This window comes from Heloderma suspectum, chromosome 4 (genome assembly GCF_057233095.1).
Source record: "Heloderma suspectum isolate Gila_16-S chromosome 4, 16-S_ref, whole genome shotgun sequence".
Classification (NCBI taxonomy): domain Eukaryota; kingdom Metazoa; phylum Chordata; class Lepidosauria; order Squamata; family Helodermatidae; genus Heloderma; species Heloderma suspectum.
This window is the reverse complement of record NC_139461.1, coordinates 311,245,304-311,272,193: the sequence shown is the minus strand read 5'-3', so window position 1 is coordinate 311,272,193 and position 26,890 is coordinate 311,245,304. Positions and strand designations below refer to the sequence as shown.

The 26,890-nt window shown below is 48.3% G+C and overlaps 1 protein-coding gene across 2 annotated transcripts; it reads right to left on the bottom strand.

Moving 5' to 3' along the window:
- Window positions 1-1,215: 1,215 nt before the first annotated feature.
- C4H20orf96 (chromosome 4 C20orf96 homolog) lies at window positions 1,216-25,990 on the bottom strand. Of its 2 annotated transcripts, none has more exons than XM_084854523.1 (11): window positions 25,803-25,990; window positions 24,428-24,508; window positions 22,861-22,996; window positions 22,370-22,497; window positions 21,891-22,049; window positions 14,587-14,686; window positions 13,235-13,392; window positions 13,033-13,134; window positions 4,302-4,388; window positions 3,568-3,686; window positions 1,216-2,904 (listed from the first exon to the last, which is right to left on the bottom strand). In XM_084854523.1, exons 2-11 carry the CDS (start codon window positions 24,485-24,487, stop codon window positions 2,844-2,846), a joined length of 1,110 nt encoding a protein of 369 aa, XP_084710649.1. In that variant the 5' UTR covers window positions 24,488-24,508; window positions 25,803-25,990; the 3' UTR covers window positions 1,216-2,843. The 2 variants fall into 2 exon arrangements, 1 of the variants encoding a protein (XP_084710649.1); XR_014790788.1 differs by having other exon boundaries at window positions 2,592-2,904; window positions 4,295-4,388.
- Window positions 25,991-26,890: the final 900 nt, after the last annotated feature.

The window sequence follows — 26,890 nt, the reverse complement described above, 5'->3', positions numbered from 1 at the left end:
TTTTCCATTTTATCCTCACAACAACCCTGTGAGGTAGGTTGAGCTGAGAGTCTGTGACTGGCCCAAAGCCACCCAGTGAGCTTCCATGGCTGAGTGGGGCCTAGAACACAGATCTCCCAGCTCCCAGTCCAGCACTCTCACCACTACACCACTGGCTCTCTTTTGATGTCTTTATGAACTTCATCCCTTAAAGCCCTCTCTGAAAACTCACCTTTTCCGCAAGACCTTGGGTACAGCACCGTCATCCTCATTCCCAACAGTGACTGAGCTTAAACATGGACAATGGGATTTCCCCAGATCCTTCCCTTGCTATTCTTGTCTCTCCCTGCCCCCTCTCTGTAAGACACCATGTACAATTATGGCATTTAAATAATAAATTGGAACAGGAGGCTGCTCAGATGACAATTAGGTAACAAGCATGGCTCTTAAGGGCTTAACAAGAATTATGGATTGTTCTCACTGTAAAGAACGTGTTCCTCGTATATGTATTGAACTTACAATAGGGTTAGTGCGATAGCAGTGAGCACATGCACATCTTTTTAAAGGCCAGGGAGAACCCCCTCATCTCTTTAGCCAGCGAGAACGCCAACAGTCTCCACCCAGCGGCAGATGAAGAGGCTGCAGTCAGATGTTGGAATACACTGGAAGATGTTTCCATCCGATGGAAGCTTGGGTATAATAAAAATATGTTTTGGGGTTTCCATGGCTGTAAAAGCACATTTTGAATGTGCACACTGTGTGCCCGAGCTGTGGGAAGGGACATATAGCTTCTGCACATTGCAGAGTCCCTGTCCGATGTGGTCCCAATCCATTTCCAAGCCCAATTCAAAGTGCTGGTTTTAACCTTTAAAGCCCTAAACTGCTTGGGGGCAGGTTACTTGAAGGAATATCTCCCCCCCCAATATTTACATATCCAGACAGGAAGATCATCTGAGGCCCTCCTCCAGGTGCCCCCACCAAATGCGGCAAGGCGACAAGAGAGGGCTTTTTCAGTGGTGGCGCCCCCTTTGTGGGATGCTCTGCCCAGAGAGGATCACCTGCCACCTATGTCTTTCTGGTGCCAGGTAAAAACTTTTTATTCTCCTAGCACTTTAAGAACTGTTTTCCATGCTTTTAGTACTCTATTTTTCCAGTGGATTTAATTTGGTTTTATGACTTTGTAAAGGTTTTATTCTTCACTGTTGGTTTTCTTCTGCGGTTTTTATTTTTTGTTTTAATGTTTGTACTGTGTTTCTAATGTATTGTACACCGCCCAGAGAACTTCGATTATCAGGTGGCTTAAAAGTACAGCAAATAAATAAATGAATGTTCCCACAGACCCAGACACACCAGCCCCTACCGCCGCTCATGGGCTTCTCCTAGAACTACTCCCTGGGCCATGGCAATTTGGCGCCCAAAGCATCAGCGCCACAGGATCCCAGATCCCCTGCAGCGCCACAGAGGATGCCAGGACCTCCCCTCGGAGCACCCCTCGCTTTGCTTGCCCTTCTAAAAATGAAGTCATCCCAAGCAACTGCCCGGCTTGCTTGTGCAGTTGCCCGCTGAACACGGCAAAGTGGAGAATCATCCCAAAGTCTCTTATTTTTAGGGATGGGCTGCGAATGCGATGCTTCAGCACTTCCCCTCCCTTCAGTGCAGAAACAGTGAGATGCAGAGGACGGGGCTATAGCTCTGTGGTGGGAAACACATGCAGGAGGAAGGTCCCAGGTTCGATTCCCAGCATCTCCAGTTAAAAAGGATCTCAGGTAGCCTGGGAGAAACGTGTGCCTCACCCAGTTAGAGCATACAATATTGGGCAAAATATTATCGGTGGGTCTGAGTCAGTGCCAAACTACCCGTGACTTTAAATGCATTATTGCATTTAATGTGCACATAAAAAAAGAAACAGCCACTACAGGGGTGGGGAAGAAGTGGGACTGGGACTACAGCGCGCAGGGAAGTTTTAACCCTGTCTTCCCTGCTGCAAACCCACTGAAAACTGCCCTCCTTCCAACATGCTACTTGCATTAGGAGGAAAGCTCCCATTGGTCTTGGGGATGGGGGAAGGAAGAGACAGACTTGCCCTCGCTGCCCACGGCGCTCTCTATCCTGCTCAGCCAGCGCCCCCTCCCCCGCAGCTGTTTCCATTACAAGAACAGTGCATGTTAAATGCAGTAATACAAGTTAGCAGCACGTCTCATTTGGCCTGCAGTAAAAGGCAGCTTCACGTGCTCCAGTGTGAGGAGTACCTGGACTCCATCCCAGTTGCTCCAGTTGACAAGGACCAGTGTAGGCCCGTAGGCAGTCACAGGTCTAGCTCGCTGTGCTCACTCCAGGCATCCCCTATAAAAGGTGGCGGTGACTGTGGCTCCCCAAAATACTTCCTGCTTGTAGTGACCAAAGAACGCAGGGAAGGGAGATCTGGAAGTGCCCCCTGGTTGTCCTCACACCCACAAGTTTTATGGAGAAGGACATAACGTCCAGTACGCCTCTGAGAGGGCCCTTGAGTCCTCTGAGTTATGCAACAAGGGCACAATGAAGGAGATACAGCACCGGCAAAGGTACAGCTACTCATGGTGTCATTGTGATTATCTGAAGCACTGACTCGCTTAGATCAGGTAGGGCTATCTTTAATGGAACGGAATTCTGAGATATTGGGGGGAGGGGGAGGTCAGAGAGACGCCACTCCAATAGGTCTTAGCCAGAAGGATTCAAAACTCCAGCCTGGAGGCTGGAAATCAGCACCCTCCATGGTGCTGATTTCTAATATGGCTCAGCAAAGCAGGAAGGAAACTGGTCAGCTGCGGTCTACAAGGATGCACTTGCATGCTCAAGGTGTGCCATTCCAATCACATTTCCGGCAACTACAGGGGGAAATCCTCATCTGTTGGGATGTTGAGGACAATCTCCATATCTGGGGTGCATCTGGAGGGAAAGAGTAAGGAAGAAATGAGGCCCACATTGGGACAGAGGAACTCTGTTGCCCCTCAAAAGCACAAAAGCCTTGGGAAGCAATGAGAACTTGCTGCAAGCAGCAGAGGAATAACAAAGGCACGGTGTCCCTTGTCCGATACGGAATGGGTGATCCTGGATTGCCAACAGGAAGCTGATGGCATGTATGACTTGAACCAAAGTGGCACAATTGCCTCCCACTGACTAAATGGACATGCAAACTCAGAATAGGAGACACAATCCATTATCTGAAAGCCAAGATTTTCAAAATGACATGGGGTTGGTAGGGGGAATCAATTTATTTTCCTGGTGGAGATGCATTAGCTGCAGAAGGATCAGTAACCAAAGTGGGGCTGAGAAGGACCCCTTTGTTAATACAATGCAAAGCATGTTGCAGGGGGGAAAGGAACACTCAGTGCTTAGGGCAGGGGTGAACAACTTGTGGCCCTCCAAATATTTTGGCCTACAACTCCCATAATCCCTCACCATTGGCTATGCTGGCTAAGGCTGATGGGAGTTGTGTCCCTCCAGATGTTTTGGCCTACAAGTTGCCCACCCCTAGCTTACAGCATGAAGGCGTGACCCAAGGCACACTCGGCCAGTCCAACTGCTTGGGACATAGGCTAAAGGACCTACTTGGGTCTGCGGAGAAGGACATCTGCAAATATCACATCCCGCGGGTCCCCCATGGAGTGGTGAAGCTTTATGATGCTCCTGTGCAACTCCTTGATTTCTTTCACCAATTCATCAATTATCTGAAAGAGTTAAAGGAGAAATGAGCAAGCCAGGATGCATTCCAATCCCCCTGGTCAGGCCCTAAGCACCTTCCCTTTCCATGCTCTAGTTCACCCCCACCCCCACCCCCCTGCAGCTCCAATTCCCTATGAACTGGGCCTCCAGATCAGAGCTTTGCAGGTGACTCGGGTGTGTTAAGATGCCTTACTGCCCCCTCCTGAGCTCCTGCAGGTAGAAGCTGAACCCACTGAGAAAGCGCTTCTCTTCCTTTCAGCTTGCGGCACATCCCCAGTCTAAGCTTAGCTACTACTGTCCAGCCAAGACAAAGATGCAGGATATATGCCATCCCCAAATATTTCATACTTTCCAGCTATAATCCACACTTCACAGTCAGCTCAAAGGGAACATCTTCTCCCAAACGGTAGCTGCACGTGCCTCCACACCAAGGACCCATCTGCCCTTATGCCCTGTATGAGGCATTTGCTGAACTCATTCCAGGCTCCAGCTGTGAGATTATTCCCAGGGAAGTTGGCAGTTAAGTGGAGGCCCAGTGAGCAAAGGGTGTAACACCCAGGTAGCCCTGACATCGTACAATCCCCTGCCAAGCCATTTGCTGCAGGCCCCAAACCTCTTGCCTCCTTCTGCGTTTCTATTTGTCTTCTCAGTTCCATGTTGTTCCTATTCATCTGTTCAAGGCCATCCTGGTACTGCATCAACTTCTTCTGTACAGAAAAGGGAAAGATGCCATTCAGGATTCAAGGGATCTCGGAAGGCAATGCCAGGCGAGTGGAGGGCACCCCAAACCCCAGAGGGATTTTTGGGTGGAAACCAAGGCCTTATCAAGTGTGTTCTACATAGGGGAGATCAAGTATATCAGACTGCCAATCCAAACACCTGGGATCCAAAAGATACTTCGCCACTTCCACCCATACATTATAAATAAATTTATTTTTCCAAGGCTATCGATCTCCATGTCAGGGGAAAGAAAAAAGCAGCTATTATGTGGGATGCAGCCTTACAGTAGAGCAAGCAAAGCTGAAGTTCAGCCATCTGCCCTCCCAAGCTGGCTGTCAGCATCCCAATCTACTCCCACTGCAACTTCTGCTCCAGTTTCTCAAACTTTTGAATGCATATATATGTATGCGGTTGTTTTATACCAGCCTTCCTCAGCCCTGTGCCCTCCAGATGTGTGCCCTCCAATGGCCATGCTGGCTAGGGGATGCTGGGAGTTGTAGCCTAACACATCTGGAGGGCACCGGGCTGAGGCTTTATACTGAGCCAGGGCTTTCATCCAGAGACATCAGCAGCCACAGATACCAGCAGCAGATAGCAGCAGCAGAGGGCAGCAGCTGTAAAGACCAGGGAGAAAGGGGCAAACGTAGATTTTATTTGCTCCTTCTTAGCTGCTGCTCTCTTTTATCTCCTTTTATATTGTTATATATTTTATATCTTAACATTTTAATATGTGCCTGGGAGGACCATTGAGCAACTCAGGGGGTCGGGGAGGTGCCACCATAACTGTGGTCACGGGCAGGGGGAGGTATGGCATTGGGGGATTAACAGCCCAGCTGAGGAGAAGAGGGGCTAGACACTTTATGGCTATCCCCTCTTCTGGTTCTTCCCACAACCTGATGGTTCCTGGCAGCCTTACCAGTCTGCCCTCGGGTCTGGTGGTGCTGCTGCTGAATGCCAGTTCGGTCCAAAATAAAATCTCCCTCATCCATGATTTGATTGTGGATGAGGGGGCTGACCTGGTATGTATTACTGAAACCTGGGTGGGGGAACTGGGAGGGGTCACTCTCTCCCAGCTGTGCCCCCCTGGGTACTCATTGCAGCACCAAGACCGACTCGAGGGCCGGGGAGGGGGGGCTGCCGTGGTCTATAGGAATTCAATCTCCCTCTCTAGGCTTCCTGCTCATTCGAGTGCAGATCTTGAGTGTCTGTACCTTGTGTTGGGTATCCGAGACAGATTAGGGATTCTGTTGGTGTACCGCCCACCCTGCTGCCCATCAGACTCCCTGCCTGAGCTGACAGAGGTGGTCTCGGACTTGGTGTTGAGGACCCCTAGGATGATGGTCCTGGGGGATCTCAACTTCCATGCCGAGGCCGCTGTATCCGGGGCGGCTCAGGACTTCATGGCCGCCATGACAACCATGGGGCTGTCCCAACATGTCATCGGCCCAACGCATATAAAAGGACACACGCTTGATCTGGTTTTCTCGACTGGGCAGGAGGATGGTGATCTGAAAGTGGAGGAATTAACATCTGTCCCTTTGTCATGGTCAGATCACCTCCTGCTGAGGTTTAGACTCCTGGCGACCTTTCCCCTCTGCAAGGGTGGGGGACCTATTAAAATGGTCCGCCCCCGGAGATTAATGGATTCCGATGGATTCCAGAGGGCTCTGGGGAATTTTCCTGCTGGTATGGCTGGTGCTCCTGTCGAAGCCCAGGTTGCTCTGTGGAATGCAGAGATGACTCGGGCGGTTGACACGATCGCGCCCAAGCACCCTCTCCCTCTGAGCAGAGCCCGGCCAGCTCCTTGGTATACACCTGAGCTGAGGGCAATGAAGCAAGAGGGGAGACGGCTAGAACGCAGGTGGAGGAAAACTTGTGCTGAGTCTGACCGAACACAGGTAAGAGCCCACTATCGAGCCTACTCTGTGGCGGTGAGGGTGGCAAAGAGACAGTTCTTTTCCACCAGCATTGCATCTTCTCAGTGTCGTCCGGCAGAGCTTTTCCGAATGGTTCGCGGCCTGTTACATTCTGGGCCAGGGAGAGAGACGGTGGAACCCTCGGTAGCATGCTGTGACAAGTTTGCACAGCACTTTGAGGATAAAGTTGCTCAGATTCGTCATGAATTGGACACCACTATTAATGCAGTTCCATTGGTAGAGGCGTTCAGAGCACCGTCTGGTCCAGTTTTATTGGATGAGTTTCAGTTACTGAGGCTTGAGGATGTGGACAAGGTGCTTGGCCAAGTCCGATCGACCACTTGTGTGCTCGACCCTTGCCCTTCATGGCTTATTAAATCAAACAAGGAGGGGTTGTCTGGCTGGGTCCAGGAGGTTGTAAATTCCTCCTTGAGAGAGGGAGTGGTGCCTGCCGCTTTTAAAGAGGCAGTAATTAGACCACTCCTGAAAAAGCCTAACCTGGACCCAGAGGATGTTAACAATTATAGGCCAGTGGCCAACGTCCCCTTCCTGGGCAAGGTGCTTGAGCGGGCGGTTGTAGGACAGCTCCAGGCACTGCTGAATGAAACGGATTATCTAGATCCATTTCAATCGGGCTTCAGGCCTGGTTTTGGAACAGAAACTGCCTTGGTCGCCCTGTGGGATGACCTCTGCCGGGAGAGGGACAGGGGGAGTGCGACCCTGTTGATTCTCCTGGACCTCTCAGCGGCTTTCGATATCATCGACCATGGTATCCTTCTGGATAGGTTGTCTGGGTTAGGAGTTGGAGGCACTGCACTACAGTGGTTCCGCTCCTACTTGGATGGCCGATTCCAGAAGGTGGTGCTGGGGGATTATTGCTCTGTGCCATGGCAATTGTGCCATGGGGTTCCACAGGGCTCTATTTTATCCCCCATGCTGTTTAACATCTACATGAAACCGCTGGGGGAGGTTATCCGGAGGTGTGGGCTGAGGTGCCATCAATATGCAGATGACACCCAGCTCTACCTCTCTTTCTCATCAAAACCAGGTGAGGCAGTGGCTGTTCTGAATCAGTGCCTGGGCACGGTAATGGACTGGATGAGGGCCAATAAACTGAAACTCAATCCAGACAAGATGGAGGTACTGTTAGTGGGTGGTTCATCTGCCCGGCTAGGTGATATTCAACCTGTTCTGGAGGGGGTTGCACTCCCCCTAAAGGATCAGGTTCGTAGTTTGGGGGTGCTCTTGGATCCAGAACTGTCACTTGAGGCACAGGTGAACTCAGTGGCACGGAGCACTTTTTATCAGCTTAGGCTGGTATACCAACTACGCCCTTATCTGGACAGAGATAGCCTAGCTACAGTTATCCATGCTCTGATAACTTCTCGTCTGGATTACTGCAATGCGTTATATGTGGGGCTGCCTTTGAAAACGGTCCGGAAACTTCAGCTGGTCCAAAATAGGGCAGCAAGATTGTTAACAGGGACTGGACTGCGAGCTCATATTACGCCAGTACTTTCCAGCTGCACTGGCTGCCAGTCCATTTCCGGGCCCAATTCAAAGTGCTGGTGTTAACATTCAAAGCCCTTAACGGCTTGGGGCCAGGTTACCTGAAGGATCGCCTCCTCCCATATGTGCCTGCCCGGACCTTAAGATCATCATCAGCGGCCCTTCTCCGTGAGCCCCTGCCAAAGGAAGTGAGGCGGGTGGCTACTAGGAGGAGGGCTTTTTCTGCTGTGGCACCCCGGCTCTGGAATGAGCTCCCTAGTGAGGTTCGCCTGGCGCCTACATTGTATTCCTTTCGGCGCCAGGTGAAGACCTTTTTATTTTCCCAGGCATTTTAGCATTCTAAATTTTTATCTTTGTTGTTTTAAATCTGTATTTTAAACTCCTGCACTGCTGCTAGGTTTTATTGTGGTTGTATTGTTATATTGTGGTTTTAATGTTCTATATATTTTAAATTGTTTTATTGTGTGTTGTTTGGTTTTAATTTTTGTGAACCGCCCAGACAGCTTCGGCTATTGGGCGGTATAGAAATGAAATAAATAAATAAATAAATAAATAAATAAATACATACATACATGGGAGATCTGTAATCGGATCTCCTTATGATTTGCTTTTACTTGAAAACAGTTGCAGTGGTCCATGGATTTGACTGGAACAGCAATGAAGGGGGAGGGAATTGTTAATCCCCTCACACGCATTGTTAATAGCTCTGGAGCAAGCAGCTGCTGTGGGGGGCCTGGGTGGGTCAGGCTGCTCAGCCCGGCGACATGTATTACCCCTTGCTTGTCTCCTTCAGGCCGTTACAGCCCCGCGAAACCTCAATATTAAAAAGCCAGTGCACAACCATACATTCTCTGGGTCCGGTACAAACTTGTCACATGGGACCCCTTCCCTCTTTCCCTGATGAAAGGCCTTCTCAGTTCTGAAAAATTGGAGGATTTATTATTTTGTTTAACCCCTGTACGTTTCTGGTTGCAGCCAGATATGGAAGTATAGACTGCATCTGTATTAATTATACCAACATGACAGATACCCTTTGGACACTGTTTCCTGATCCTGGGGTCTCATGTCAGTTCTTCTATGCAATCTGCAGACAAGAGGCCGAACGCATTTTCTCAAATATGTTCTGGGGCCTGTACATCCTATCACTGGCTCCTTCCCTCTTGTCCCTCAGATCTCACCGATGCTTGTCCCTGCCTCCTGCAGCCTGTTGGCTCCTGCAGCAACTAAGAAACTCTGGGACTTGTATTTCTTGAGAGTATGTTACAGGGCCAGGTTCACACAACACGACAGCCTGTTATGGGTTCATTTACCCACAAGGAGCTGCACTGCGTGCCGGCTGCCATTATGATCATGCAAGCCAGGGGCGTTGCTACCGTCTTAAAAGATCAGGGGCACAGGACCATAACACAAATTTGCTCATATATATACACACACACACACACACATATATACACACACACACACACACATATATGAGTCTAAGCGCACGTCAAATATATATATGTATGTATGTGTGTGTGTGTGTGTGTGGTGCGTGCATGCAGTGTGCTTGCGTGTGTGTATAGATTACATACATACATACATAAGTGTGCACTGACCCACCACCCCACTTCAACTCAGACCCCGATTTAGCATTTTGGAAAACATCCCACTTCTGCTCTGGCCAATTTGTAGTTGGACCACTTCAGCTCAGCACCAAACCTAAATCAAGGTTTGGAAAAATGAGTCTTTATGCTTCCTGTTGACTACCATGGGAAATTAGAAAAAAAGACCTGTAACTTTTTTATCTTGGTCAGAACTGGATAATTTCAGGCATAGTGGCCCCCTAGAAGGGGATTACACCTGCCCAATGTCAGAAAAATAGGTGCAGGGTTTATATTTTCGTTTAAAGGGAACTGCCAATAACGTTTTTTATTCCTTGGAAGAATTGGATAAAAATTTCAGGATTCATTGCCCCATCAGAGGAGATCATGTCTGCCAAATTTCAGAATGATAGCTACAAGGTTTTTTGTGCAAGGGTGGCCTTGACATTTTGAGGTCTCCAAAAGACATACTTACCTCCCTATGTACCTTGTGGACCATTGTTCTGAAAATTGCAGACAGCCTACAGTTGCCCTAAGTAAGAAACCAGCAAAGTTTCAGAAGGATAGGTGCAGCAGTACATGTGGAAGGGGGGGTCTCCAGTTTGGGGGAGGGAGTGATTTGCTTTCCCATTCACCCCTTCCCCAATAGTTTTTGGGTAAATTTGTAAGAAAATGCACAGGTCATTAGAGGTGTCCCCCAGGCAAGAAATCTGCAAAGTTTCTGAAGGATATACATGCATTCTAATTTAGAATGACTAGAATTGATTTACATTTCACCAATGTTAGCAGCAGGGGAACATGGGTGGAAAGGTGTTATTGCACTCATGTCGTGCTTGTGGGTTTCCTGTGGGCATCTGGTTGGCCACTGTGTGAACAGAATGCTGGACTAGATAGACCTTGGTCTGATGCAGCACGGCTCTTCTTATGTTCTTAAATAGAGAGTGCCTCTGAGCATGTGCAGAATGTTTTTCTTTCACCACTGAGCACTTACATTCTCCCCCTTCAAATTCTATTCCCCTCCATGCAACCATCCCTCCTCATCCTTCCATCCTCCAGCAACTCTTCTTCAAAACAGATGTCTTGTTTTGTGCAACTAATCTCTACCTCCTCCTTGTTATGCACAAACTCTCATTGTATCTTCCTCCCATAACTTCATTTGTGCCAAGACTTCACCAGGATTCAGCCAATGAGTCTGTTTTCAAAACTAGGGCTAAGCTATGGAGAAACTCTGAGCATACACTAAGTGTCTTTCCCTCACCACTGAAGCTAGAGTTCATGCAAAAACAAAACAAAGCCCCAAACCCACAAATGACAAAATATGCATGGGACTGAGCTGAAAGGGTAGTTAATTCATTAGACAGAATTGGGTAGGCACTGTATTAAGGCTGCAGTACCATGCTCACAGCTCAGGACTTATTTCTGAGTAAACATGCAGAACATCCAGGTACAAACCTCCCTGCAAAAGTAACTTGTGCTGGAATCCCATGCACACTTTCCTGAGGGCAAGCCTCATTAAACATAATGGGGCTCCTCAATAGGCATACATAGGATTGGATAAATTAGCAATATTTATCTCCCCTCCACTTAAAAAACAAACCCCAAACTCCTATTTTTATTAAACCTTTCTGTTCACAGGAACATAGGAAGCTGCCTTATACTGAGTCAGACCCTGGGTCCATCTAGTGCAGTATTGTTGACACTGACTGGCAGCAGTGGCTTTCCAGGGCTTCAGGCAGAATTCTTTCCTAGCCCTACCTGGAGATGCTGCTGGGGATTGAAGATGGGACCTTCTGCATACCAAGCAGGGGCTCTGCCACTGAGCTACAGCCCTCCCTATAGCTGGATAATGGCAACTGACAAACAAAACAGCCCCAGATTTGTTTCTCTGCAACCATGTGAACCCACTTTTCTCAAAGGATTGAGTGAGAAGGCGAAAAAGCAACCCTCTTGTCTGTTTGTATAAAGTCAAATACAGTTCAGAACCTTTCTTGCCCACCGAAGAGAATTCTCTTTCGGAATTCCCCAAGATATGCTCTGGGTGGAATAAAGGAGAGAATGAAAGAAAGGACAGGATAGGGGAGGGGAGGGAAGAAGAAAGAAGAATGGTGATTGGAAATGTGCACGTGGGTGGGGGGGTAGAGAGAATTCCCTAAGCCAAGTGGCTCCTTTCAGAGAGGTAGTACTTCAGAGGAATTTAGGAGGCTGTGGAGGGTTTGTAAGGATTGCATGTACTTAAATGAACTTTATGAGGTGAGGTGGCTGAGGGCTTTTTCTAGCTTTTTTAAAACTGTAGAACCTATTTAAAAGCCCCAGCAGTTTCTCGATCTTGACACCACATAGTCCTAATCCTTCCTTTGGGATTATTTGAGTCCCACAGCTATTTAGGAGAAATTAAAGTGGAGGGGGAGAAAGAAGTTTGTGGAGGCTGATTGGCTCCTTTGCTGTACTCAAGCTACTAAACTTCTGCAGAATCCAAAGGTTCCAGTTCGGGGCAGTAAAATCAGATGCTGTGTGAAATAGCAGTATTTCACAAGGAGCTCTTTGTTCCCTTCCTTCTCTCTCTTCAAAATTTCATTGCAGGCAAACAACCTTCACATAACCCTAAAACAGACCATGAGTTCTGCAAGGGGTGTTTAACCCTCAACAACCCCCATGGCTGGGTTTGGATGACACGACAAGCCATGGCAACCCCTGGCCGGGGCTTGCATATTCCTAATATTAATTCACCCACGGTGGGCTGTCTTGTAGCCTGAACCAGGTCATGGTGTCACATCTCTCTCGCTCTCAAAATAAAAGTCTTAGAGCAGCCTTCCCCAACGCAGTGTCCTCCAGACCTGTTGGACTACAATTCTGGGATGCCAGGAGCTGTAGTCCGATACATCGGGACGACACCAGGCTGGGGAAGGCTGTCCTAGAGTTTTGTGCACAAGCCCCTGCGCGCTCTGAGCTCTCTCCCTCCCTTCGAGCGGAGGGGCCAGCAACCGCTCCCTGTCCAGAACATTGATTGTTCCATTCTAACACTGCTTTTGATTGGCTCCAGCAAATCTCACCAGATCTTACATAATCTATGCCCCCGTTGAGATATAGGGAAATGAGTTTGCATACATATCCTCTGGCATGATCTACAAGTTAGCCTCATTTTTTCCCTCATGGTAACAAGCTTACAGCTCAGGACAGGACAGGTCCTCGCCAGGCCTCGGGGCCCATACAAAGTGTCCACATGCACACTCACACGCCTCCACCCCACGCGTGGGCCTGGGTAAAGCTTGCCAAGTGAGGATGTCTGGATACATTACACACATGCAGCCCACATGAGGTAGAATGCCTTCCCCAGTGAGAGCTGCTTGCTACATCTCTCTTAACTTCTTTATTCCCCCAGACGTCTAGCGCCCAAAGAAGGTGGCATGGGGCTGTTTTTATCTCTTGCTGCTGTTTTCAGGGGGTTATGAGAATTTTTCAAAGGATTTTGTTTTACAATGAAAGGAAGAACATGCATGGAAATGTATGGGGAGAGGAGTGCAGAATCTGGGCTCTTTGTGGCACAGAGCGCAAGGCAGCCCCTCCCAGCCCCATTCGCACCAGCTTTCAGGCACAGCGCAGAGATCCAGACCTATCCCACTCACCTCTGCAAGGTCCTGTAAAATGTGCTCCTGCTCCTCCCACACTTTCCCCGCTAACGTTTCCAAGAACCGTTTGGACAGATCCTCGATATCCTCCAATTCATCCTGGAGATGGTGGTACAAGAGAACAGATTAGATGGGCTATGTGCTGCCAGCCCTGCCCCAGCAAGACAGACGGAGGCCAGCAAAGGCCTCCTTCCCACACCTGTTGCTCTTCACTCAAGTTCCGGATGCTGCGCATCAGGGAGGCAATCTGCACGGCTTTCACCGGGTACTCTTTGTCCATGTATGTTCGGAGGACATTGAGCTCCTCCTGGAGGGCATGCACTTTGGTATTCAGGCGCTTCATCTCCAGATCCAGTTCTTGGGGGCAAATACAACAACAAGGAGAAGACGCCTGAGGCAAATCCCGAAGGGATGGCACAGGGCCATATTGAGGCTACCGTGAGCCTATTCTGTGACATTTTATTTCATTAGAAATGTATATCATGCCCTTCTGCTGCCCATGTACTACTCAGAAGGGCTCACAATTTAAAGTCACACTAATACAATATAAAACCATACATTCAGTAAAACATACAATAAAAATAGAGAGGCAGAAGCCACAGGGGGGAAAAAACCCTTAAAGACATGCAAGGTCTCCTTTACAAGGGCAAAATTCTCTGGTCATGGAGAGAAAATACCATAGCCACAAGAGAAACAGTTCACTAGCCACAGTCCCTCTCTCCAGTGCCAACTGGACCTAGGAAAGGATGCTTTTAAAGAATTCTTGTAATTTCTTTGCCTAAGATCCCTTCCTAATGGCTGGACACCTTGAAACCCATTTGTATCACCTCTAGATAGGAGCTGCTTCTTCTTGCAGGGTGCAAAGATATTTTCTCCCATCTTTAGAAGCCATATAGTTCCAAGGCTTGGGAACTGGAGGCCAAGGAGCCTCGTATGCAATGAAGGTGGCAATGTGCACGTCACAAAGCTGTGAGATAGGAGCACTGGCGTCCACCCCTCAGCTGCCTTAAAATGCTGCTGCATGACTTCTGAAGAGCAATCTTTCCCACAGACAGGAGTACACCAGGAACGGTCTTACAGCAGGTATCTGCCCATCCAGCCTAGTGCTGTCTACTCTGACAGAGGCTCTCCAAGGTCCCAGGTGGGGTCACTCTCGTCACCTGATACCTGGTCATTTTGAGTGGAGATGCCAGGGACTTATCCTAGGACCCTCTGCATACAAAACAAGTGCTCTTCTCTTGAGCTATGGTCCCTCCCACCAAAGGAAAGATTCTCCTTGGTCTCTCCATCTTTATGGAGGTAGGCTTGGATTGCCAGGATATCGCCTGGGGTTCTCATAACTATATTCTGTGTCCCTTTTACAACAAGAGACATGTGATAAGTGAGACCCACCTGAAAGTGCCAGTCAAGGTAATACTGCTGTTTGGAACACTCTCCACTGCAGTTAGGCCTTCAAAAACTGTGCCAAATCATGTGACCTTGGGTCTACTGGCCTGGGCTTCTTCTCTGTCCCACTCAGCTGGGAGCGGGGGGGGGGGGAGTATTGCTTACTTCCAATATTCTTCTCCACCATTTTCTCTGTTGCCTGGAGTTCTGCTTTGGCTACCCCAACTTGGTTCTGACTTGAGTCCCGAAGAGTTGTGATGATTGTCTGTGGAGACACAAGCAACAGGCTCCGGTCGCTCAGGATAGCCCAAGAGGCTCAGAGAGGAGTGGCCAAACTGTGGCTCACAAGCCACATATAGTTCCCAGTTCAAGAAAGTCAGCAGGAATTACATTACAAGAACCACCTCCTTAGGCAGTCTGTGTGCTACAAGTGGGAGAAATGAAGACTTGCCCCCTCTAACTCCCCATCCCTTCTCCCAGTCACATGCTAGGGCAGAGGAAATACAAGCTGAAGAGGAGCCAGGGGAAAACACACTACAGGATCCTTCCAGTAGTTAGAAGAGGGATAGAAAGAAAACGAAAAATACTCCAGTTGAATGACTGGCTACGAAGGTGGTGCCGACGAGAGAGATTTGGATTCTGGGACCACGGGCTATACTTCCTGGAAAATGAATTGTTGGCAAGGGACAGGCTACACCTCACAAAGGCTGGGAAGACTGTGTTTGGCCACACCATGAAGAACTTCATCAGGAGGGCTTTAAACTGAATCCTACGGGGAGGGGAGATGTAAAGTTGGGGGTAACAATGGGCGAAGACTCATGCACTGCAATGGAGAGAACAGCTCAAACAGCACCCAATAACAGTCTTCAGAAACATGTAGGAAGAAAGCAAGACTACAAAGTACATAGTATTCAATGTCTATACACTAATGCCCAGAGTATGGGAAACAAACAAAACGAACTTGAACTCTTAATACAGGAGGGAAATTATGACTTGATAGGTATAACTGAGACCTGGTGGGATGACTCTCATGACTGGAATACAGCAATTGAAGGATATAACTTGTTCAAAAAGAACAGGAGGAACAGAAAGGGAAGTGGGGTTGCACTATATGTGAAAAATACCTATCTCTTGCACAGAAATACAAGAGGATGAGCTTGGTAGCCCCATCGAGACCATCTGGGTTAAAATAAATGCAGCAAAGAATAAAAGGAACCTGGTGGTCGGAGTCTACTACCAGCCACCCAATCAAGGAGAAGACGAGGATGAAACTTTTGAAAAGCAAATTGCCAATGTTTCAAGGAAGCATGATGTAGTAGTAACGGGGGATTTCAATTACCCTGATATTTCTTGGGAGACAAATTCTGCAAAACACGGCCCCTCCAGGAAATTCCTGACTTGTGTGGCGGATAATTTCCTCCTACAGAAAGCAGAGGAAGGAACTAGAGGATTGGCTATCCTTGACTTGATCCTAACCAACAGAGATGACTTAGTGGGTAAAGTAGCAGTTACAGGAACTTTGGGGGAAAGCGACCATGTTATACTTGAGTTCATGGTTCCAAAGGAAGCAAAAGCCAAGTGTAGCCAAACCCGTACCCTGGATTTTAGGAAAGCTGATTTTAATCAACTCAGAACAATGATCAGTAAGGTCCCATGGCAAGCGACTCTAACGACAAAAGGAGTCCAAGATGGGTGAGAAAAAAAGGGAATTCTCAAGGCACAATTGCAAACAATTCCAACAAGAAAAAAAGGTGGAAGACAACAGAAGAAGCCAATGTGGCTTCACAAAAAGCTTAGAGATGACCTGAAAACAAAAAAGGACACATATAGGAAGTGGAAGGAAGGCCAAGCAACAAAGGAAGAATACAGGCAGGTAGCATAGAATTGCAGGGATGGCGTCAGGAAGGCTAAAGCTGAGAACGGGCTGAGGTTAGCGAGGGAGGCTAAAAGCAACAAAAAAGCTTTCTTCAGCTACGTGCATAGTAAAAGACAGAGGAAAGAAATGGTGGTTCAGCTATTAAATAAGGATGGCAAAATGATAACAGATGACAAAGAAAATGCAGAAGTGCTCAGTTCCTACTTTGGCTCAGTCTTCACCCAAAAGAGGGTCCATGACCCCCCTGGCAAAGGCAGGGCTCAGTCCTGGGCCCAGTGTTCTTCAACATTTTTTATTAATGACTTCGATGACGAGGCACAGGGAATGCTGATCAAATTTGAAGATGACACAAAATTGGGAGGGACAGCTAATACCCTGGAAGACAGAAACAAAATTCAAAGTGATCTTGATAGACTGGAGTGCTGGGCAGAAAACAACAGAATGACATTTAATAGGGATAAATGCCAAGTTCTGCACCTAGGAAAAAGAAACCAAAGGCACAGTTACAAGATGGGGGATACTTGGCTCAACAACACTACATGCGAGAATGATCTTGGAATTGTTGTCGATCACAAGCTGAATATGAGCCAACAATGTGATGAGGCTGCAAAAAAGGCAAATGCTCTTTTGGGCTGCATTAATAGAAGCATAGCTTCCAAATCCCGGGAAGTACAAATCCCCCTCTACTCAGCACTGGTTAGGCCTCATCTGGAGTACTGTGTCCAGTTCTGGGCACCGCACCTTAAGAAGGATGCAGACAAGCTGGAGGGTTCAGAGGAGGGCAATGAAGATGATCAGGGGACTAGAAACAAAGCCCTATGAGGACAGACTGAAAGAACTGGGCATGTTTAGCCTTGAGAAGAGAAGACGGAGGGGAGATATGAGAGCGTTCTTCAAGTACTTGAAAGGTTGTCACAGAGAGGAAGGCCAGGATCTCTTCTCGATCATCCCAGAATGCAGGCCACAGAATAATGGGCTCAAGTTACAGGAAGACAGGTTCCGGCTGAACATCAGGAAAAACGTCCTGTTAGAGCAATACGACAATGGAACCAATTCCCTAGGGAGGTAGTGGGCTCTCCCACACTGGAGGCGTTCAAGACAAGGCTGGACAGCCATCTGTCAGGGATGCTCTGACTTGGATTCCTCCATTAAGCAGGGGGTTGGACTCAGTGGTCTTGTAAGCCCCTTCCCCCCTTCATGGATCATTGCCTTGTTGTGGCGAAGGGGCTTGCATAACTCAGTGAAGCCATAAGCTATGCCGTGCAAGGCCACCCAAGATGGACAGGTCATGGCAGAGAGTTCTGACAAAATGTGGTCCACTGGAGAAGGAAATGGCAACCCACTCCAGTATTCTTGCCAAGAAAAACCCATGGAACGTATCACAAGGCTAAAAGATATGACGCCGGAAGATGAGCCCCTCAGGTCGGAAGGTGTCCAATATACTACTGGGGAAGAGCAGAGGGTATTTCCAAGTAGCGCCAGAAAGAGTGAAGCGGCTGGGTCAAAGCCGAAAGGACACTCAGCTGTGGATGTGTCTGGTGGTGAAAAGAAAATCCGATGCTGTAAAGAACAATATTGTTTAGGAACCTGGAATGTCAGATCAATGAATCAAGGTAAGCTAGAGGTGGTCAAACATGAGATGGCAAGATTGAACATCGACATCTTGGGAATCAGCGAACTAAAATGGACAGGCATGGGCGAATAATTCAGGTGACCATGATATCTACTATTGTGGGCAAGAATCCCTTAGAAGAAATGGAGTAGCACTCATAGTCAACAAAAGGGTGGGAAAAGCAGTACTGGGGTACAATCTTAAAAACGATAGAATGATCTCAGTACGAATCCAAGGCAAACCATTCAACATCACAGTAATTCAAGTCTATGCCCCAACCACTGATGCCGAAGAAGCTGAGGTTGATCGGTTCTATGAAGACCTACAACACCTTCTAGAACTAACACCAAAAAAAGATGTCCTCTTCATCATAGGGGATTGGAATGCTAAAGTAGGAAGTCAAGAAATCACTGGGATAACAGGCAGGCATGGCCTTGGTGCACAAAATGAAGCAGGACAAAAGCTAATAGAGTTTTGCCAGGAGAACACGCTGATCATAGCAAACACTCTTTTCCAACAGCACAAGTGGCGACTCTACACATGGACGTCACCAGATGGTCAATATCGAAATCAGATTGATTATGTCCTTTGCAGGCAAAGATGGAGAAGCTCTATACAGTCAGTCAAAACAAGACCTGGAGCTGACTGTGGCTCAGATCATGAGCTGCTTCTTGCAAAATTTCAGCTTAAATTGAAGAACATAGGGAAAACCACTAAACCATTCAGGTATGACCTAAATCATATCCCTTATGAATATACAGTGGAGGTGAGGAATAGATTTCAGGGATTAGACCTGATAGACAGAGTGCCTGAGGAACTATGGATGGAGGTCCGTAACATTGTTCAGGAGGCAGCAACGAAATCCATCCCAAAGAAAAAGAAATGCAAGAAAGCCAAGTGGCTGTCTGATGAGGCTTTACAAATAGCTGAAGAAAGAAGGAAAGCAAAAAGCAAGGGAGAAAGGGGAAGATATATTCAACTGAATGCAGAGTTCCAGAGAATAGCAAGGAGAGACAAGAAGGCCTTCTTAAATGAACAATGCAAGGAAATCGAGGAAAACAACAGAATGGGAAAGACTAGAGATCTCTTCAAGAAAATCGGAGATCTCAAGGGAACGTTTTGTGCAAAGATGGGCATGATAAAGGACAAAGAAGGCAGGGACCTCACAGAAGCAGATGAGATTAAGAAGGTGGCAAGAATACACAGAAGAACTATACAGGAAAGATCTGAATGTCCCTGATAGCCATGATAGCGCGGCCACTGAACTTGAGCCAGACATCCTCGAGAGTGAAGTCAAGTGGGCCTTAGGAAGCATTACTAACAACAGAGCTAGCGGAGATGACAGTATTCCAGCTGAGCTATTTAAAATCCTAAAAGATGATGCTGTTAAAGTGCTGCATTCAATATGCCAACAAATTTGGAACACTCAACAATGGCCGCAAGATTGGAAAATGTCAGTTTACATTCCAATTCCAAAGAAGGGCAACACCAAAGAGTGTTCAAACTACCGCACAATTGCGCTCATTTCACATGCCAGCAAGGTGATGCTCAAAATCCTACAAGCTAGGCTTCAGCAGTATGCGAACCGAGAACTACCGGAAGGACAAGCTGGGTTTCGAAGAGGCAGAGGAACTAGAGATCAAATTGCCAACGTTCGCTGGATCATGGAGAAAGCAAGAGAATTCCAGAAAAACGTCTATTTCTGCTTCATTGACTACGCTAAAGCCTTTGATTGTGTGGATCACAACAAACTGTGGCAAATTCTGAAAGTGATGGGAGTACCAGACCACCTTACCTGTCTCCTGAGAAACCTGTACGAGGGTCAAGAAGCAACAGTAAGAACCAGACATGGAACAACCGAGTGGTTCCAATTTGGGAAAGGAGTACGACAAGGCTGCATATTGTCACCCTGCTTGTTTAACTTATATGCAGAGTACATCATGAGAAATGCCGGGTTGGATGAATCAGAGGTCGGAATTAAGATTGCCGGGAGAATTATCAACAACCTCCGATATGCAGACGATACCACCCTAATGGCAGGAAGCGAAGACGATCTAAAGAGCCTCTTGTTGAGGGTGAAAGAGGAGAGTGCAAAAGCTGGTTTGAAACTCAACATTAAAAAAACGAAGATCATGGCATCTGGCCCCATCACTTCCTGGCATATAGAAGGGGAAGAAATGGAAGCAGTGACAGATTTTACTTTCTTGGGCTCCAAGATCACCGCAGACGGTGACTGTAGCCATGAAATTAAAAGACGCTTGCTCCTTGGGAGGAAAGCTATGGCAAACCTAGACAGCATAGTAAGAAGCAGAGACATCACCTTGCCGACAAAGGTCCGTCTAATCAAAGCTATGGTTTTCCCAATAGTAATGTATGGCTGTGAGAGCTGGACTATAAGGAAGGCTGAGCGCCGAAGAATTGATGCTTTCGAACTGTGGTGCTGGAGAAGACTCTTACGAGTCCCCTGGACTGCAAGGAGGTCAAATCAGTCCATACTAAAGGAAATCAACCCTGACTGCTCATTGGAAGGACAGATACTGAAGCTGAAGCTCAAATATTTTGGCCACCTATTGCGAAGAGAAAACTCTCTGGAAAAGACCCTGATGCTGGGAAAGACTGAAGGCAAAAGGAGAAGGGGACGGCAGAGGATGAGATGGCTAGATAGCATCACCGATGCAATGAATATGAACTTGAGCACACTCCGGGAGAGAGCGCAGGACAGGAAGGCCTGGCGTGCTATGGTCCATGGGGTCACAAAGAGTCGGACACGACTGAACGACTGAACAACAACAAAGTCCCTTCCAACCCTACTATTATATGATTCTATGGCCTGCATGAGATAAAGGAGGGAATGGAGCAGAGGCTGGAGGGTGGCAAAACAGAACACAGGCTGCTGAGGGGTGGGATTGTGCATCTCATGGGTCTCAAAATCTTGATAATATTGACCTGCACCCCAAAGACTGGGCTGGCTTTTTCACTTCAATCCCTCTTCCCAGGTACCTACTTCCTGTTTACTCTGCACTCCTACATTGGTCCCCTTCTTGATTAGCTTCCTGACTACCTGTTCACTCACCTCTCTATTATTTGTTCACTCCATTTCTGCCTCACAACAATTTTGGTTGCAATTCTAAACACACTTACTAGGGAGTAAGCCTCATTGAACACAGTGAGAGTTACTCTGGAATAAACAAGCGTAAGAATGTTTTCTATAGGCACATCTTTTACTAGCTTACAATGCTTGTGAATGTTCCATGACATCACAGCAGGCCAGCCAATGACAGGGAACAAGGGATGGAGGATATTGCAGGCGGGCAGCTTGTAATCTAATAATACACATTGCACGCAAAGTACATACTTTGCATGCAAAGCATCCCAGATTTAATCCCTGGCATCTCCAGGTAGGACTGGGAAAGACTCCTGCCTGGAACCATGGAACCAGCCAGGCAATAGTGAGCTAGATGGACCAATGGGACCATCTATGTTCTTAACATTTTTCAAGTTCCTATGATTTTAGAAGCACAGGAAAGCCAGCCACTCAAGGGAAGGGCTGGTTTTCAGGAGCTCCCCTTTCATGCCAGTTACCCACAGTGTATAGCCATACGGCTCCGATATCAGTCCAAAGTTATTTGGCCATCACTGGCAACTCTCACTCAGTGAGACTGACAGGGGCCGGTGCAGGACGTGGGTGGGTTGTGCAGTCTGCGTGGGTGGCCACCTACAATGAGTGCAGGGTATCCTGGGGGGGAACCTCCTTTTCCCAAGACACTTCCCACATTCCCGACTTTGCACTGAAGTGTCCAGTCAGGAGTATGGAAATAATGGCCATCGGAATTATTGTCGTATTAATTTCAGGCGTGACCTGAAAGTTCCATCTCTGAGATTGGCCTTGGAAGAAGCTAGAACCTACACACATGGAGTCTGGACATTCTGCACCCATGGATCCTGCCCGCACTTCCATCTGCAAACCAAACCAAGCCTTACCCCAAACATATCATACTGCTGGAGAAGGTCCCGGGCACGCTTGGCGGTGTCGGCATCTGTGTCCTTGATCTGCTCCACAAGCCCCTTGTTCTTCTCCAAGAGAACGTTAGAATGGTGCTTTAATTCTTCCAGGCTGATTGTCCTGCTCTTGGAAAGCCGCTGCAGCATTTTTGAAGGAAGGGGGTTACAAATGGCTCACCTCTTCTCTGCTCCAGTGCCAATCCCATCCCTAATATGCTGAAAGCCCTGGACTGCTCCAGCCCCCTTCACCTCCTGTTCCCTTTTGTGTTCCATGTAAATTGCACAGGTGGTTTCCAGTCACCAAATGTGGGGCTTCTGGTTACAACTCTGCAAGGGACCATTTGAATTCTGCACATGCACACAAGCACCAAACACCAGGCTCTGTACTAGACCACCCTAAGTCTGTATCAATAGCACCAGATCCCAGAGTTTCAACTTAGGACTTTTCCTTCATGTACCTGCAGAATTTTGATGTTCTCCAAGCTCTTTGCCATCTTCATTTCCTTTGTTGTGGTTTGTTGCCAAACGGGCTTCTGTCTCATGGATGCTGTCACCTTCGAACTGAAGCCGAAACCCTTTCCCCCCACTAAAACAGAATACGACATTATTTCCTTGTGGCACTGCCCAGTTTACAGCTACTGTGCAAAACATGGCAGGGGAGGAAACAATCCATGACTGCAAATTATAGAAAAGGAGACTTCAGGAAGACATGAAAGTCTCCTGGACTGGATAGGCTGAAAGATCCTCCAGTCCAGAAATGTTTGGTGTAGCTACCAATTCCTCCTCCCAGAGGTCAAGGCATAAGAATGTAAGCACAGCCATGCAGGATCAGGCCAAAAGCCTGCCTACCCCAGCATTCTCTTCCCACAGTGGCTAGCCCTCTCGCTCGTGTTCCCCAGCCACCGGGGCACATCGGCATCTTGCAAGGCATACAAGTCCCTTTCCCAACCTGATCTCCTGTCTTTTGACTTCTGTGGGGACCTCTTGTTTTCTTCCTTCTTCAACTCCAGTAACGCAACAGGTGGCAAGGATAATTTTAATGTTTGTTTCTGAGCCACATTTTCTCTTTGCCATTGGCTATAATCCTAAACACAGCACGAGAATGATGCAAGTTTATAGGTAGGAAGCAGACAACAATCAGTAGAACAATAGCTTCCCATGCCCCCACCAAAAAGGACCTAAGAACAAAGTTCCCCAAGGACATGTAGAGTGCCTTCCTTTGTGAAGGATATGCTACCTGGCCTACCTGGGGACAGTGGAATCTAGTCTTCCGCACTTCCTAGGGTGGCAGGGGCACCACAGAGGTCCCACCGCCTCTGAAGTAGCCAGGCAGTCATTCAGCTGGGTGGAACCTCAAGTTCTACTTTTGGAAGCCAATCCATGCATTCCTTTTCATGTAATGTGCCCTATGAAACAGTGCCAGCCAGCTCCATGGTTCTTTTATGAGAAGGGTGGAACTGTGTGGACCACAAATGTGTGCCTGTGTTTGTATTTACTGCAGATGCGTAGGCGCTACACTAAAAGTGCATCCGCCGCCACTGCCACCACATAAGGTTTTGGCAAGCCAATAGCCCTAGCCCTGGGTTACCATACCGATTGCTTCGGTTTGCCTCATTCTTCCACCCAAACACTAATGTGTTTCTGTTCAGAAATGACAACTGCTAAGTCAATGGCCAGTAAGAGAATCTAGGCCATGCTTTTTAATGCAGAAGGCAGAAGCTCTCTCAAGAGCAATGTAGCGCAGGGGGTGCCTGGTCATAAATAATGGGGGGGGGGGGTTGGCCCTGAAACCTGCAAAGCTGGCGACCAAGGGCCATCATTCCTGCCATTCAGTCAAGGGATCCATGATGCAATGAATAGATAGATTGCACTCATTCCAGGCCATTCTTGACTAAATGGAAAGTTTGGCAATTTTCGACTGTGTTCAAGTACCAGGACAATTATAATATTTAACCAGTCACTTCACTGGTCTCCCCACCCTAACTCATGCCATAGGTGACAGCAACCTCTCATCCCTCCCAATCCACCAGTCATCAGCCAAGGTGCTCTCAGAGCATTCCCACTCATATTCACTACAGATGAGATCATTATTCACACAATAAGAGGAGTGGATATTTCCTCACACACAAAGAAATGTGGGTTTTGTTATGTATGTAAATTCAAACAGGCACACTCGTATGTGCCCGTACCGTGACTACTGATAATATACCACTGAAAAACGGCCTGCAGCTGCTTTTCAGTGGCAATTTGCTACAAATGCACACAAAGACATGTCTGTATACACATATGGCGATTAATAGACATGGAAGTACCATGGACTTTGACATGGTAAAACGAATGTGTGAATCCATCTATAGATCTCCTTTATCCCTATCATGCACATGGGTGTACATGCACAAGTACAACATATACTTATTTGCATATGCTCAAGGCAGAAAGAAATGTGGGTGAGCTGCAACTAGCTGCCATATTGTTCTCTTTGGTGAAGCTATCCTCTTTCCCCTTCTGAGACTCACAACTTGTTTTAACGTGCTGATGACGCTCTTGGGCAGGATATGCGGATTCCTGAAAGACATCTTTAGATCCAGGGAGGGCCACTGCAAAAGGAACACATATATACAGAGAGAAAGAGAAAAATTCAGTGCCTGGGGAAATGGCAAATCCCTTCGTGAAGGAGGCCTACTGACGTTCACAAGTGCCTGATAAGGAGATCCACTATAGCTGGGTTTCTTCAAAACATACTCTTTTCTTTTTAAAATGTAACACTCCTTGCACCTCCTTTCAGGAATCCTCCACATTCACATATGCACACAAATACCACAGCCAGTTGCTATGTTTTGTCTTCTCTGAAGTAGAAGGTTGTGAGGAAGGTTGGTAGACAAAAAGCAGCCAAGAAGGGACCTAACTAAAGCAACAAACTTCCCCTCCCTGCCTCAGGTGCTGCTGCTTACTTCTTATGCAGCCCTTTTCCTGTGTGGATGACACCATGCTTATGGCTATGACTCGGCACAGGCATGTACCACTGCACACTTTTCTAATGTAGTTAACTGGTGGCATGCCATATGCAGTTGTTTGTGTTCATGACAAACAGGTGGCACAATCTGGAAAGTGGGGGCATTATTATTACTTTATGTCTTCAACGCCTTTCTCGAAAAAGACTCAAGGCAACTTACACAACACCAAGTGGTTGTGGGAATTAGCTCTGAATGCATTTACTCGTGTGAGATCCACACCCCGTAACGCCTCCGTAGGCCTTCTCTTCCCCTACAAAACCACCACCGCCAATAAAAATCCCTTGAATGGAATGAAGTAGACGGCAGGTAGCCATCTTAGCACAGAGGTACCCGCAGTTATTTCCCACATCCTCTCTCACCCCAGGCTTTCTCTGGCATGACCCTCAATATATTTTTACTAGTTTTACTCCAAAAGCTGGGTGCCTGGCAGCTGACAATCAGCACAAGCCATGCCCCAGCTTCCCAGTTTAAGGGACACCCGCCCTCCAATTTATGGACCAGGACTAGCAGCCTTCCTCGGCCTGGTGTCCTGCAGATGAGTTAGGCCACAACTCCCATCATCCCCAGCCAGAGTGGAGTGGCCAGGGAAGGCTGGCGCCGAAGGTCAGCCAATACTGCTATCCCTTTACTGCTGATGGAGTCCGGGGGGACTGGGAGCCTACCCAGGACGTTCTGCGGCAGCCTTCTCCAACCCGGCACCCTCCAGATGCGTTGGAGTATAAACCCCAGCACCTCCCAGACTGCAATCCCCAGCATCTCCCAGTCAACGCTGCTGGCTGGGGATGCTGGGAGTTGTAGTCCGACCCCGCTGGAGGGCCGCCGGGCTGGCGAAGGCTGCCTCGGGGTGTCGGCGCCCCCCTCGCCCCCGCCTATTTACCTGGCGCTCCCCGCCACCCTTCCCCGAGTCTCCTGCCGTCTCCTAGCAACCGGGGATTGCCGAGCGCGGCCTCCCGTCCCCATGGCGACGGCCGGAAGTACGGGGCCCGAGGCGGCCCATAAAATCCCCCCGTTCCCTGCTTGGGGCCGTCTCCGGCTTGAGCCCGCTCCTCCTTCCCCTCGATCACTGACTTTACGACCAGCCCCTGGAGGGGCGGGGCGGGCTCGTCCTCAACTTGGCCGCGCCCGCTCCCGCTCCATGCTGTAGCGCGGGAAACAGACGTCGTAAGGGGGGGCGCGTGCGTGCGTGGCCCCCCCCGCGCGCGAGCCAAGTTGCTCGGGCGCCCTGTGCGGCCTTTGTCGGCAGTGTTAAGCAGTGCTAGGGGCTGCACGGAGCAAAGCACGCTGCCTCAGGCTGGTGGAGGTTGTAGTACTAGGTTGGCGGAGGCTGCATTAAGGCTACTGCCTCCCCGACCCGGCACCCCCCCACATGTTGAGCTACAGCTCCCATCGCCCCCAGCCACCCATGGCCATGCTAGCTGGGGATGAGGGGATTTGCCCTCCCAACGTAACTGACGCACATTGCATCGGGAAAGGCTGGAACACGCTCAGCCCGACTGAAAGCGGCTTGGCTCCTGCCTCCACCCGCCTTCCACAGGGAGCTCTTGGGGTATTTATTTGATTTATAGCCCACCTTCCTACCAAAACGTGGCACTCGAGGCGGCTCTGTATGTTTGTGTGTGATACTGAGAATTTTCTGTTCGAGATCCCTAGCACCACCACTGAGTTTCCAGGTTCTCCTCTAGGAAGCCCAGAAAAAAGCAAGAGTTAAACCAGTTTAAATGTATCTTTTAAAAAAAATCACTGCAGTGTGAATTTTTATTTATTCCTCCAGGGAGCAGCCAGCACCTTACATCTGTTCCCCAGCGTCTGTAGGCTTGTAAGACTAAGGAAGGAAAGGGCAACTTACAACAAAACGAAGAAATTGGAAATCTTTCCATGCCCAATAGCTGGTGTCAAAACAGGTGAGGTGAAGATATTGGACCCTCAGCCCCAGTTCTGTTTGGATTCTGGTGGATGACTCTCCCC